Raw genomic sequence first — 12,696 nt, 5'->3', positions numbered from 1 at the left:
ATTATCCAATAATTATATTGTTTATCTATACTTTTTTTAATGAAAAATTAGTCCATATATATAATAAACATGAGCATGCAAACAATGAACAGGCATGCAAACAATGAAACATATCATATATATATATAATAAGGCAACTACTCCTATGAAGATGCCAAAAACATCTTTTTATGATGATCTTTGTTTAAAAAGTGTAACTTATTTGTTTAGCAACACTTTAAATAAAGATAACACTTTTACTTTAAATAAAATCAAACCCTACAATCTATCATCTAATGGTCAAAATGAAATATCTTCATATGATGACAATCATAAAATCTTCATTGGAGTAGCCACCATATAATAAACATGAGCATGCAAACAATGAAAATAGGGATGCAAACAATGAGTAGCGTGCTGCATTGAACAAAATAATCAAAAAAGTAAAAATAAAATAACACCAACAAACTACCATCTAACCAAGGGCATGGTCCACAAAACCATTCCTGTATAATAAAAGTTCACGTGAAATTGTATTTATATAAAGTTAATAATTAAAAATTATTAAATAATAATATATTAAATTATTTAAGAACAACTGTACCTAAAATCTACCTTCCTTTATTCTAATTCTCCCCCACAAAGCTTATTAATTACAGGCTTTGTTTTGGCCACTCATTGTAGGTTGATTTGGGATCCGAAGCAAATCATCCATTTCTTTTGCAAACCTCTTCATAGCATTGGCAGGCAAGTAAAGTGGAACTACAACACTTTCTTCTCCATTTGCATTCTCACAATCCATGAGAGTAAGTTCTCCAAAAATCTTGTCGCCACTTATCCCACCATACACTGCATTGCCCCACCCAAAATCCACTTTTCTAAACCCAATACGTGTCACCTTTGACACAAGAAAAGACCATGCTCTTGTAGTCAAAGGTCGTCCCTTAATCACCATTAAATCTGCTAAAGAATGCATGTATTCTTCTGTTGGCTCGGCTTTCGCTTTTTTTATTAACTTTACAATATATTCAAATGGATTTTCACATAGCTTCTCTACGGTGGAGACCGCCGCCGGAAACGATATAACGTTTCCATAATAACCGATTGGCATGGGAGGGTTAAATCTAGCACGAGCATTGACGACACAATACATTCGAACTTCTTTTTCTGGTGGTAGTTGCAATGCTTTTACAAGACAATACCAGAGGCATGCAGTGATAAGCTCAAATCCAGTGTATTCAGCGGATTGATTTAGAGTCAAGCAGCGAAGAGAAGCTATTTCAGTGGGTCCAAAGAAGAAATTTCGTTTAATCATGTTTTTGTCATCAATAATGGTTTCCCATTCCTTAATATCTTTTGCTTCCTCAAATTCTCGATGGTTGCATGTGATGCGTGGCGGGTCTCTTGCAGTTAGAAGCTCCCTACACCAAACGGGTAGAATGGAAGGTTGATGAGAGCCTCGAGAGATTTCAGCCATGGCGTTCATGAATTGCACAATACCAGTTGCATCTACCATCGTGTGGTTCACCCGTATGCCGACAGAAAAACCGCCGCACTTAAAGCGTGTGACCTGAGAAAACAAATGATAGTAGATGTATTTTAGAACTTTGTTAAGATCGGAAATTTATGAATTAGTTTCTATGTGAGAAAAAAAAGGAAATTGATTTAATAATTTTATAAAAGTACATGTAAAATATTATATGAAGAGTGCTAGGAGTCAATAACTTTTGTGATTTGTAGCTATCAAATAGTCATCAATAATGATTTTAATTATATGAGATTGGTGTGAGATTTCATTCAATAATTTATTTTTCTTTGTTGATTATATATCGCCCAAAATTTAATAAAGTTGCCACCCTAGACTTTTCTATATTATATAAAATGAATGAATAATTTGTTGAGAGAAATTCATACGAAGATGGTTAGAATGGTCTTGACACGAATTAAATGAAATTAAATGAAATTCACTTCCAAATTCAAACAATTGGAAAGATAAAAATGTTTGAACCTGTAAGAGTAAAAGGGGACAGCCGACAATTCCATCTGAGCCAGGAACATTGTAAAGCAATTCCTTATAGCAAGGGAATGGAGGTTGAAGAGCTTCACCAAGTTGATGAAGTGGCACGTCAGCATCGGCCTCAATGAACAATACACCCTCTGCAGTGCAATCAACCATCAACTTGCCGCCATGACCCTCCCTAAGCCTACCGGCAAACGGGTAGTAAAACACAAGTGTTCTTGAGAGTGCATCTCTTATCACCTTTACTGGGTCTTTTCCTTCTATTGATGGATTGTGACGATATATATTTATGATTGGAAGTTGGTAACGTAGCCCTTCTTGATCATCTATGTCTGATAGTTGTTTAACTTCATGGGGAGTGGGCGAGGCCGGAGACACTAGCTCTGGTTCGCACCATTTCACTGTAAACACTACAGAGGGAGATGATGATGAAACCATTTTGCAAATGGGAGAGATTGTAACAAGGGATAGAAAGAACTTAGCAAATGCTCTATTAGTATTTCTGATGTGTGCTAATTAAGTGTAGTCACGAGAAAGGGATGGTCAACTTGTCTTTCTTTTTTTTTCCCTAAAAGTTCGCAATACCGTTCAGCGGCGTGGGAATACAAGCCGAAACTATAGCGATTTTGTAGAACAGAGAAAAAGGAACAACCCAAGATATTAGCTGCCAGATTCCTATAGCAATAATAACTCTTTCTTACTTTAGCTTGGTTTGGTAAAAAAATTTTTGAAGAGATGTTTATGCTTGTGCTCAAATTTTTAAAAGATCCAAATACCTTTGAAAGTATTTAAATAGAGTTTTTAAAAGTTAGTTTGTGCTTTTTTAAAATTTAAAAGTTTAATATAATCTCATATATTAACTACTTTTCAAATTTAATATTCTCATTTATGTTTATTATAATATTTTTAAATTTTAAAAATTATTTTACCAAACATAATTGTTGTTAGATATATTTATTAAAAATTATTTTTAATTTAATTTACCAAATATAAATACTATAATTTTTAAAAATAAAAATTTTACGAAACTAAACTTTAGCCTTTTAAATTTAATTAGTTGTTGCAGACAAAAAAAAAACAGAACAGTTGATAAAATCCAATTATTCCGATGAAATCGGAATTTAAAATTGAGTTATTGGTAGCTTTCAGTAGCTTTCAAGCAGTAGGGGGCCTTAGCGGTTTAATTATACAGCAATATATTTTTTTTGGTGACTATTATACAGCAATATAATCATTTTAAACTAGCGATTGAGTAGCAATAATTTATACTCACATTTATAAAAATTTATACATATAAAATATATAATTTATATTTATATTTATTAAAATTTATATATATAAATTAACATAATTTATATTCACATTTACAAAAATTTACACATATATTATGTGCTTCTGCTGGAACTAAGATCGTGGCTTTCATTGGACAAGCAAGCCTAACAACTCTTTTGACTTAGTTTGGTAAAAAAGATTTTAATAAATATTTGTGCTTTTAAAAATTCAAATTTCTCGTTTTATGTTTAATAAATAAAAAATATCATGTACTTGTGTTTACAATTTTTAAAAGATCGAATATTTTTAAAGTATTTAAATAGAGTTTTTTAAAATTGACTTGTGTTTTTTAAAATTTAAAATTTAAAAATATAATATAACCTCATGTATTAACTAATTTTTAAATTTAATGTTCACGTATATATCTATTATAATATTTTTAAATTTTAAATTGTTTTACCAAATACAATTGCTTATATTTATTAAAAACTGTTTTTAATTTAATTTACCAAACATAAATATTACGACTTTTAAAAAATAAAAACTTTAACCAAACTAAACATCTCGCTTCATTTTACACACATGTATATCAATATAGTATTTCTTTTTAAGAAAGTTGGCAATCATTAACATGTTATCCACATTTTTAATTTTTAAATATATCTGCCATTAATTTCAATTAATATATTATATATATTTTTTATAGTTGAAATCAATTATTAAATCAACTGAAATATTAATGTACCAAGAACACTTAGTAAGTTAGTATATCCACCATTAAAAAAAAGGATCAATTCATGCTTCTACACTATAATTTGGTCCCGATCCACTATCAACATGTCAGATACACGGATATATCCCTATTCCCTTTATTTCCCCGGGAAAATTGCATAACGTTCCGAAAGAACTCGCATCTAAGAAACGCAGCAGATACGGTTTGTTGATCTTAGTTTCTTGTCAACAGATCAACTTCCAATTATAAAACGACTGTCTTGAGTTAATTATATACTATTTTGTGTAGACTAAACTTGTGTGTGGAAAACAAGGATCGGACTACGACCGATCAATTATAGCAATTATATACAATTGCATATGATGCATTTCATGGGTAGAATTTACAGAAATATCCTAGTCTTGCTGGGATGGGATAACTAGACGCTGAAGGGGCTTTAAAGCCGTTGTGAGCTGTGCAAATGATGGACGCAAATTTGGATCCCTGTCAAACAGCGCAACAAAACATCAATGGTAGAGGACAGAAAATGGTCGTCAAATAAATGAATTAATGCATGCCTTTTGTGCTTACTGTTGCCAGCATTCCCATATTATTCTTGCAACTATAGGGTCAACTTCCTTAGGGATATCAAGACGGCGGTTTTGGAAACCCACAGCGCCAACAACTTGCATAGGATTCATTTCACTCCAGGGCAGCCTTAGAGTGGCAAGCTCCCATAGGATGACCCCAAAACTATAGACGTCACACCTGTACGATTGAAATGATACATGCTATAAGAGGTGTGTTAAATAGTCATAGCTCCCAACACAAGCAACGCAGAGTTCCACATATACATTTGAATCTAAACAAATTTTCAATTGCTTAAGGTCAAAAAGCTCAGGCATTGGTCTTGCTCTTGCCTGTCAATCTTCAGCAGAAAATATATAGAAAAATTTAAATTCCTAATTTATAGCTGCTATTTAATTTGAAAAAATAATTCAATAAGGCACGAACTAAAAAGGGATTCAGTATTAATTACTAAATGCTTAAAAGTATTATCAATAGACCATTTTAAGTGTCCTTGACACACTGATGACAACTCCTTTGGTTACTGGTCACGGAGGCAGTTGTGACTAGCCGGTTGGAGACAAAGCTTTATCATAGCTTCCCCTTTCTAAGGACACAGTAAACATTCAAGCACTCATTGTCGATGGACATACATTGAATACAAAAGTTATCTTGTTTTATTAATATATTGTCCCCCCGCTTTAATTCTCTTGTTCTATATCTGCAAGAGTAAGTCTTTCTGGCTTCTAATGAGTGAAGAGAGCTTAAAAAAAAGTAGCTTTTAGGCTGGTTTGGAACCCAGGGTAGTACTCTGCTTGTGGCATTGTATAAGGAAAGATATTTTCCTTTATCACAGCTTATTGAGAAAGGGCTTCAGGAACAACATTAGTGTTTAGAATGCCTAGTTACCTTCAACGCAATGTTTCTGGTAATAATTTTCTTCCTTTCTCCCACACTAACACAGAATCTAAAAGGCAAAAATGAAGCAGCTTTATCATAAATTATATATAACTCACTTCTCATTCGAGGGCTCGTTGCGGAGAACTTCAGGAGCCATCCATTCGGGCTAACATGAGCAGGAAACATAATCTCAAAGTTAAATATTGTGAAGGCAGATTCTAGCTAAGTTATCATCTAGAATAATGCATAATTTTTTCATATTCTCACCGTTCCACCTGTTGACTTGGATGACAAGAACGTATTATGTTTCAAGCGTGACAACCCAAAATCACAGACCTGCAGAAACATAAGAAAAATATTGGTAAAAGAATTTTAACCAAGGACGAGTAGTATAACAACAAAGCCTTATTTCACTGGGTGAAGTCAATCATATGGATGAAAGGACACCATCGACAAGGATATAAAAAGTAAAATAAAATCCATAGTCCATCGTTGATATATGTTGAACTCTGAATCATCCATAGTTAAAAAACATTTTCTTGAAAAATAATGAATGGAACATTTTCAATGCCCTGTGAAATGTTCAAAACCAAAGCAAACCCAACCAAATGACCAACAGAACACAAACTAGGGATGACTGGTTTTCAGCCTTTGATTGGTTTGGTTCATATCTTAACCTCATACAGACTGCTAGATTTATGTTTGAAATTGTATTCAGAAACTTATTTGGTTGCACTTCTACAATAAACAGTTTGTTGTTATCCTCTTTGATTATGCAATCATTTTAAAACAAATTATCTTTTGGCCAACTTGATGAACATATACAATACCGCGGAAGAGAACTACATGTGATTTAGCATACATAATTTCGCATCTACAGATAATAAATAACAATACAAGGTGCAATTATTTATTGGAACCTAAGACTAACTGCCCTTGTATACACAGCCATTTGAAAGATTGACGAGAACAAGACAAGCTCTTGGAATTAAAAACTTTTTTCTTTTTGGGGGGGGGCGGGGGAAGAGGAGGAGGAAAGACAAGTTATTTAAGTGTAAGGAAATCAGGAGCACATAAAAATGAAAGAAATGAAAAACAAGGACCTTTTGTAACACACAAGGTCCCAATCATATACCTTAACATTCCAGTTCTTATCCACCAAAAGATTCGGAGACTTGAGATCTCTGTGAACAATTGTAGGTGTGCTGGTATGTAAGCAATTCATGCCTCTGGCCTGGAAATTGGAAAGTCATAAACTTATAAATTCAATAATGTACATGTTGGTCAGCAAGGAAGAAGAGTAGCCTGTTTTGTACCACATCCAGAGCCATCTTAATCCTTTGTTTCTCGTCAATCTGACAGTTAGGATTATGAAGTATTCGATACAAGCTTCCTCTGTAAAATGTAACATCAATGTGAAATTTAAATTTGGATATGAAATTAGTAACATAAAGTTGAAGCAAATGTTTGGCCAACATACCAACAGTGCTCAAGTAGCAGCAGTTATCATTTATCAATCGTGGGCAATTTATAACAATAAAAAGGTGAAAAATACAACAGTACGGACGCAAAATGTGTACAAATATACCTGGGAAGAAACTCTGTAATGATTGAAAGATTGGGAGGACGTGTAACAGCACCAATGAAAAGAACAACATTTGGATGACGCAGTCTACGCATTATCCGTACCTTACAGCAAAAGGTAGAAGTTAATATTTCAACAAAAAAATGATGAAATACCATTACTTCATTCCAGTTGATCCTTTCATTTTTGGAAGCACCGTCTACTACAAGTGAAGTTAAATATTTCTTTCCTTGATTCGAGATAAATCCTCCAATCAGTTTAAATTATCAAAGGGAGCAATAATTTAACTTTCATGTTTCCTGTATTTATATTCAATTACTTCTATGCTAATCATAATAGTGGACAAGTACAAAACGAAAAAATTGATGCTTACTTCTCTTTTGAATTCATTCAAGGCATCACCTGAAAAATCCTGCTCCAAAAATTTCTTCACAGCAACCTCCTGAAATTACAACGATAAATTACCAGTTAGAAATTACGAAAACTCAAAAAAGTACAACTAGGATTTACTAATCTAGATTTTTAAAAATAATAATGATAATATTTCAATGCCTTTAACTAGTAGAATCAGTACGAACTCAATAAAATAGTTATAATGCAACAGGCCCATAAGCAGAGCAGACTAGAGGACTCAAGGATTACATAATAGAGATAGATACATAGTACACAGAAGCGAAGTAGATAAAGACACTCAGTGGGCCAAATTTAGAGTTAGCTACATACTCCTTAGTTCTTAAACTGAGCGAACCAATAAATAAAATATGCACAGTTAGTAAGTTAGTAATATTATTGTTCTCACTGAATCATCAATTTCATTGATAACGATATCTGACAGGATGAATGACAAGGAAAAGTTCCTAGACCGAAGACAATTATTATAACTGTACACGCTCCAACTCCACTTGAACAGAGCTGGTCAGAAAGCGAATAACCATTTTGCAGTTCAATTTATAACAGTATTTCCAGTCACAGTAATACTCACCGTGCCATTCCAGTCAGCATGGTACACCTCACCATATGAACCTAATTGAAAGAAAGGGTGAAATCAGAAAGTTAATAATCAAGAGGCACATCTATCGACTTGGAAAGCTAAAACAGACCAAAAGCCTCCCTAACAATCAATTGACATTTTGTGCAACGGGTTAAACACATCAAATTATTAGCACAATTCAATTTGATATGTCAAAGGAGCACCCACAACCTTGGGACCGTGCTGGCATGAATAGATATAGACAACCATGTTAAAAGTAACATGATCACTTAAAAACCAGTACAAATTTATGCCAGATATGATATGCTATAAATAGTTGATTTACATATTTGTTGCAATAGTAAGATATTCCAACAAGATAAATACGAGTTCAGCATACCTAGACCAATTCTTTCTCCAATAACAAGATCCTCCCATGGAATCTCACATTCACTGACATCTACATCATCCAACATTTGATCAACCCTTTTTGTAATGGAGTCAACTGACAGGTTCTGACTCTCTAAATCCCTTAATTTCATATTTTTCCCCATGAACCTGTCATGTGTGGATTTCCTTGGGTCAAGTTGACCACTATAAATGTTTTCATGTTCTTTAACCACATCAACTTTGTCATTTGGAGAATATTCCATATCCCCTTTTTTACAATCAGTGTTTAGATCTTCAGCCGTGTTAAGTTCACCTGCATAAGATGGAGAAACTGCACAAGTTCCTTGAGCCAATTTTTGGGTATTTCTATTATTATTTAAGTTTGAACTATATGGTGGTTTGGAATCATTCAGTTCAATCTTAGAAGAACTACTAGAAGCTAATAAAGGTTGGCTATATTCATTAGGATCACAACTAAGGTTCCTAGGGACTTCATTGTAAGCATAACGATTTGTCCATTTTGGTGGGATCGGTGGTCGACCAGTGACGGTATTGTTTCTTGTACTCTGAAGATCATGAGCTTTATTTGCTCCTGATTTGTTAAGCACAAATGTCTTGCCAATTCCTTTTATCTGGAAAGGGTTAAGATCTGCAAAAAGGCTTTGAGAGTCATCGGGGCTATTCTGGCCATATGGCACAATGTTGACATTTAATCTAGTCCTATCACCAGCCACATTTCCATGGGTCCCCTTGTATAGAGAAACTCCAGATAGTGGTGCAATATTTTCTGGTTGGTTAGGAATCAAAGAATTAGGCATTTTGTAAGTTCCAACACCGGTGTCTCCATTCAAACGAAAGCTTGAAGCTGACTCGTCAAAACATGGTTTTTCATTCAGTGGAGGCAAAGCATTTCTCATAGCAAAATTTTGACTGCTACCTTCACCATGAGATAACATTGGTCTCGTGTTAGGATAATCAGTTTCCTTAGTGGAAGGAAAACTTGGTAAGACCTTAGGATTGTAAGGTTTAAAGGAAGGATCCTTTGAATTTGAAATATCAATTGGGATAAGTGTGCCAGGAGCAGCCATGAGATCAACCAAAAACTCCCTGAAGGGCGAAAATGAGATATCAGTATCATGGGTCAAAACAGTAATCCAAAAATTCTGGGCACAATTAAGGAGGTTTCCAATGCTGGCATCAGTCAAAACACCCACACACATTAAAGAAGATAAACTACAAAAAACCATGAGCAAACAGACTTGCACACAAAGTAATAAGTTATCATTTATCAAAAACTATATGAAAAATACAAGGATAGTAAAGCCATAACCTTTCATCCTCCAACTTTATAATGTTGACAGCATCATCCTCAACACCAGTATAATGACTGCCTTTAACCAGTCTACAAGGCATATTGATATTGTCAGCTATTACCTACGCCCAAAAAACAAAAATTACATTGCACAACCGGTAAATAAGCAAAACAATAAATTGTAGGAAAATCTACATACTTAACCTTATCAGGATCGTCTAAAGTTTTAAACAACAACATAAAGAATAATTCTGATGATTATCACAATGATCATGATGATGAAATTTAATTAGAAGACCTATTCTCCAAACTCTGCATGCAAATTGAGAAAACTTTGCAATTAGATGAAAACTTTGGATCCAAGAAGGTTTGAAACTTGCAATAATGTTGGAGGAAATGTTATTGGACTTAGCCAGCCAAGAATTTAGTGATTAAATCTAAATTTGAAGTGATGAGCATTATTTGTTCCAAAATTTAGTAAATTCAAGCCAAAGCAAGATTAATGAAGAAAACTTACTTAGCATGGATGATCCAATTCCATAAGGCATAATTATTATCATCCTTTATTAGTTTATTAGTTCTTTCTTTAGCAGAATGATTTAATAGGTATTTCCTGGATCAGGTTCACTAAATTTCAATTATATTTGTTATGTAACCTGTTGCCTAGCTGCCACCTATTTATGCAGATTGTGTTGGATTAGAATAGCATCATATTATGGACTACAAGCATAGTGCTGACCTTGAAAAGCAAAGCACGATGTCTGGAGAGCCCAATATTTATGCATCCAAGAGGCAACATGATTGTGTGTAGAGATGTTCTTAACTCAGTACTTCTTTCTGTCCATCTTGCCAATATAGTACTAGCATCCTTTACAGGACCACCCATATGGCTTGTAACAAGTTCAGCAATCCTTTGAACCAAAATACCAAGCCCAGTGACAGGGCAGTCCAATGCAATACAATGTGCAATTTGCAACAGCTCTACAATAGCAGGATCAATTGTACGATCAACTATGACAACTTCGAAGCCAGAGCTTTCAGGTTCTGCTTCAAGATCTCTCAGAGATGGCATCTTTCCTTGCATTGTTAAATCAGTATAAAGCCCATATACATCATAAAAACCATCAACCACTTTCTGTTCATAGTCAAGCACGCTGTATTCCTGATCAAATGAAAAGAAGATGCAAAATGGTTATCGGTGCACAATCAATAAAATACAAGTGGAAGCTCAGATATTCACAATTGAGATTTGAAATAGTGATCCACATCTACATTCTAATGGTTAAGGGTGTAATACACTTCCGAAAAAAGAAAAATCAAGTTTGATCTCACTGTTTGCTCGATCATTCCAAGCTCCTGGACTATGAATAGAGAGACATTAACATAAGTATGAAGATAATACAGGGCAAAATAATTTCTTTTCTCACAGTAAGATAACATATTGTAGCTCCATTTACTAATTAAAAGGCAATAAGAAAATTTCAGATTCTTTCAACTACTTTCTGCAGAAAACCAAAATTAACTGCAAATATGGTTGCTATTCCGTTAACCCCCTACTCGCAAGTGAAATTCCGAATATAAGCCCTCTATGTACAATTCATTAGATTAACAATTAAATGAAGCTGCACTAATCAACTTTGTTACTGAGCAAAAAACCTTAAATCGTTCCTTAATTTCAATTAGTCAATACTAAACAGCAAAAACAGTGCCAGAAGCGAGCTTGTTTGAACAATGGAAGGGACTCACCCAATAATGCCTGGACAGCGCCTCCGCCACACCGTTATCAATCCTTGTTGAATCGATTCCACGTCCTCCTAAGCTCAACAGCGTCGCCGCATGGATCTGATCCTTCTCGTGATCACCGCGGAAGTCCGAATTGGACGAAGCACTTATGGCGAGCGCAAGCTGGACCTGAAATTCTTCCTCCGACGAAAAATAGTCCTGCCGGTTGGCCGCTGAAGCTTCCGGAGTGGAAACGGAAGAAGGCGTCGTCGCGGCGGCCAGAGACGGCGATGACGAAAGAGAAGCGGGTGAAGGAGTGGCCGGCGAAGCGCCAGAATTCTGAACTGCGGGGTGATCGACGGCGAATGAGGATGAGGCGTTTGAAGCAGAAGTTTCATTGAGTCGGTTAGCGTCGTGGCTGGTCCCTTTGTGAAGCTTCTTGAAAATATTCTTCATCTCTTTCTCTCTTCTCTATTCTGATCTTTGAGGATTCTTTCACTCTCTCACTCACTCGCTCGTAACACTTAAAACAGTTTTATATACACTGTGGAGTGTAGAGTTTCCAAGGACCAAGCTTATGTGTGTTCGTTTGGAGAATTGCTTAACTTTTCAATCTGAACTGTGGTGACTGGTGAGGTTTGTTTGCTTGTTATTGTTTATATCAGGTGTGGAAGGTCAAAGGAGGGAATGAAGACGAAAATGATGAGACATGGGAGGGAAAAACTGCAGGCAGTAAGATAAACAAGTGCTGGCCGGTAACTAAAATGGGCGCGTGTTTACATCATAATTACGAAAATGCCACCAATACCTGGTACGTTAAGATTACAGCGCCAAATAAACGCGCAAACCACACGTCGTTGACATGCTCCTTTTATCCCTTACGTGTCCACGAACGATCTACGTGGCAGTCATCTCCATATCAGGAAAAGTGTCATCAATTCATGGCGAATTTTTTTCTAGAGTATTTAATTTATTTTGGTCTCCAATAAATTTTAAAACAGATATTTTAAGTTTTAATTAAAATTAATTAGTCTTTCATAGTTAATTTCATCAGTTATTTTAGTTTTTGGTTCAGTTTGCTCCATTAACTCTTTAACGAAACTATTCTACGTATCGCATTTACTTGTCACGTTAGATGTTAGTGTCACATGGATAAAAGAAAGAAAATAGTTTTTGATCTTCTCTGTGCAAAAACGATGCTCTTTCATAGATGTGCCCTATGCTGTATTTTGGAAATTGACCAGACAACACCATTTTCAACCACCCT

General features: G+C 34.8%; 2 protein-coding genes across 3 annotated transcripts; both read right to left on the bottom strand.

Annotated features, from left to right (window-relative positions):
- Nucleotides 1–458: 458 nt before the first annotated feature.
- Nucleotides 459–2,705, bottom strand: LOC112695465 (benzyl alcohol O-benzoyltransferase). The gene is made up of 2 exons (XM_025747813.3): nt 1,988–2,705; nt 459–1,549 (listed from the first exon to the last, which is right to left on the bottom strand). The coding sequence occupies exons 1-2, from the start codon at nt 2,435–2,437 to the stop codon at nt 629–631; spliced, it is 1,371 nt and encodes a 456-aa protein (XP_025603598.1). The 5' UTR covers nt 2,438–2,705; the 3' UTR covers nt 459–628.
- Nucleotides 2,706–4,025: 1,320 nt separating this feature from the next.
- Nucleotides 4,026–12,163, bottom strand: LOC112695464 (serine/threonine-protein kinase EDR1). Of its 2 annotated transcripts, none has more exons than XR_003150399.3 (13): nt 11,454–12,163; nt 10,447–10,869; nt 9,726–9,829; nt 8,406–9,502; nt 8,018–8,058; nt 7,409–7,477; nt 6,931–7,139; nt 6,767–6,845; nt 6,586–6,684; nt 5,718–5,786; nt 5,567–5,616; nt 4,575–4,751; nt 4,026–4,487 (listed from the first exon to the last, which is right to left on the bottom strand). XR_003150399.3 is itself a non-coding variant. In XM_025747811.2 (13 exons), exons 1-13 carry the CDS (start codon nt 11,883–11,885, stop codon nt 4,400–4,402), a joined length of 2,829 nt encoding a protein of 942 aa, XP_025603596.1. In that variant the 5' UTR covers nt 11,886–12,163; the 3' UTR covers nt 4,026–4,399. The 2 variants fall into 2 exon arrangements, 1 of the variants encoding a protein (XP_025603596.1); XM_025747811.2 differs by having other exon boundaries at nt 7,039–7,139.
- Nucleotides 12,164–12,696: the final 533 nt, after the last annotated feature.

Source organism: Arachis hypogaea, chromosome 6, assembly GCF_003086295.3.
Source record: "Arachis hypogaea cultivar Tifrunner chromosome 6, arahy.Tifrunner.gnm2.J5K5, whole genome shotgun sequence".
In the NCBI taxonomy this organism is placed as follows: Eukaryota; Viridiplantae; Streptophyta; class Magnoliopsida; order Fabales; family Fabaceae; genus Arachis; species Arachis hypogaea.
The sequence above is the reverse complement of the archived record's forward strand: the minus strand, read 5'-3'. Positions and strand labels throughout refer to the sequence as shown.

What these genes read in the sequence shown, in the direction of transcription:
- LOC112695465 (XM_025747813.3), bottom strand. Translation starts at nt 2,437, where the DNA reads ATGGTTTCATCATCATCTCCCTCTGTAGTGTTTACAGTGAAATGGTGC. An exon ending in GTCCCCTTTTACTCTTACAG is followed by an intron (nt 1,550 to 1,987) that starts GTTCAAACATTT and finishes TTGTTTTCTCAG; the next exon opens with GTCACACGCTTTAAGTGCGG.
- LOC112695464 (XM_025747811.2), bottom strand. Translation starts at nt 11,885, where the DNA reads ATGAAGAATATTTTCAAGAAGCTTCACAAAGGGACCAGCCACGACGCT. An exon ending in TTAAGATGGCTCTGGATGTG is followed by an intron (nt 6,685 to 6,766) that starts GTACAAAACAGG and finishes TCCAATTTCCAG; the next exon opens with GCCAGAGGCATGAATTGCTT. An exon ending in ATAAGAACTGGAATGTTAAG is followed by an intron (nt 5,787 to 6,585) that starts GTATATGATTGG and finishes ATGTTTCTGCAG; the next exon opens with GTCTGTGATTTTGGGTTGTC.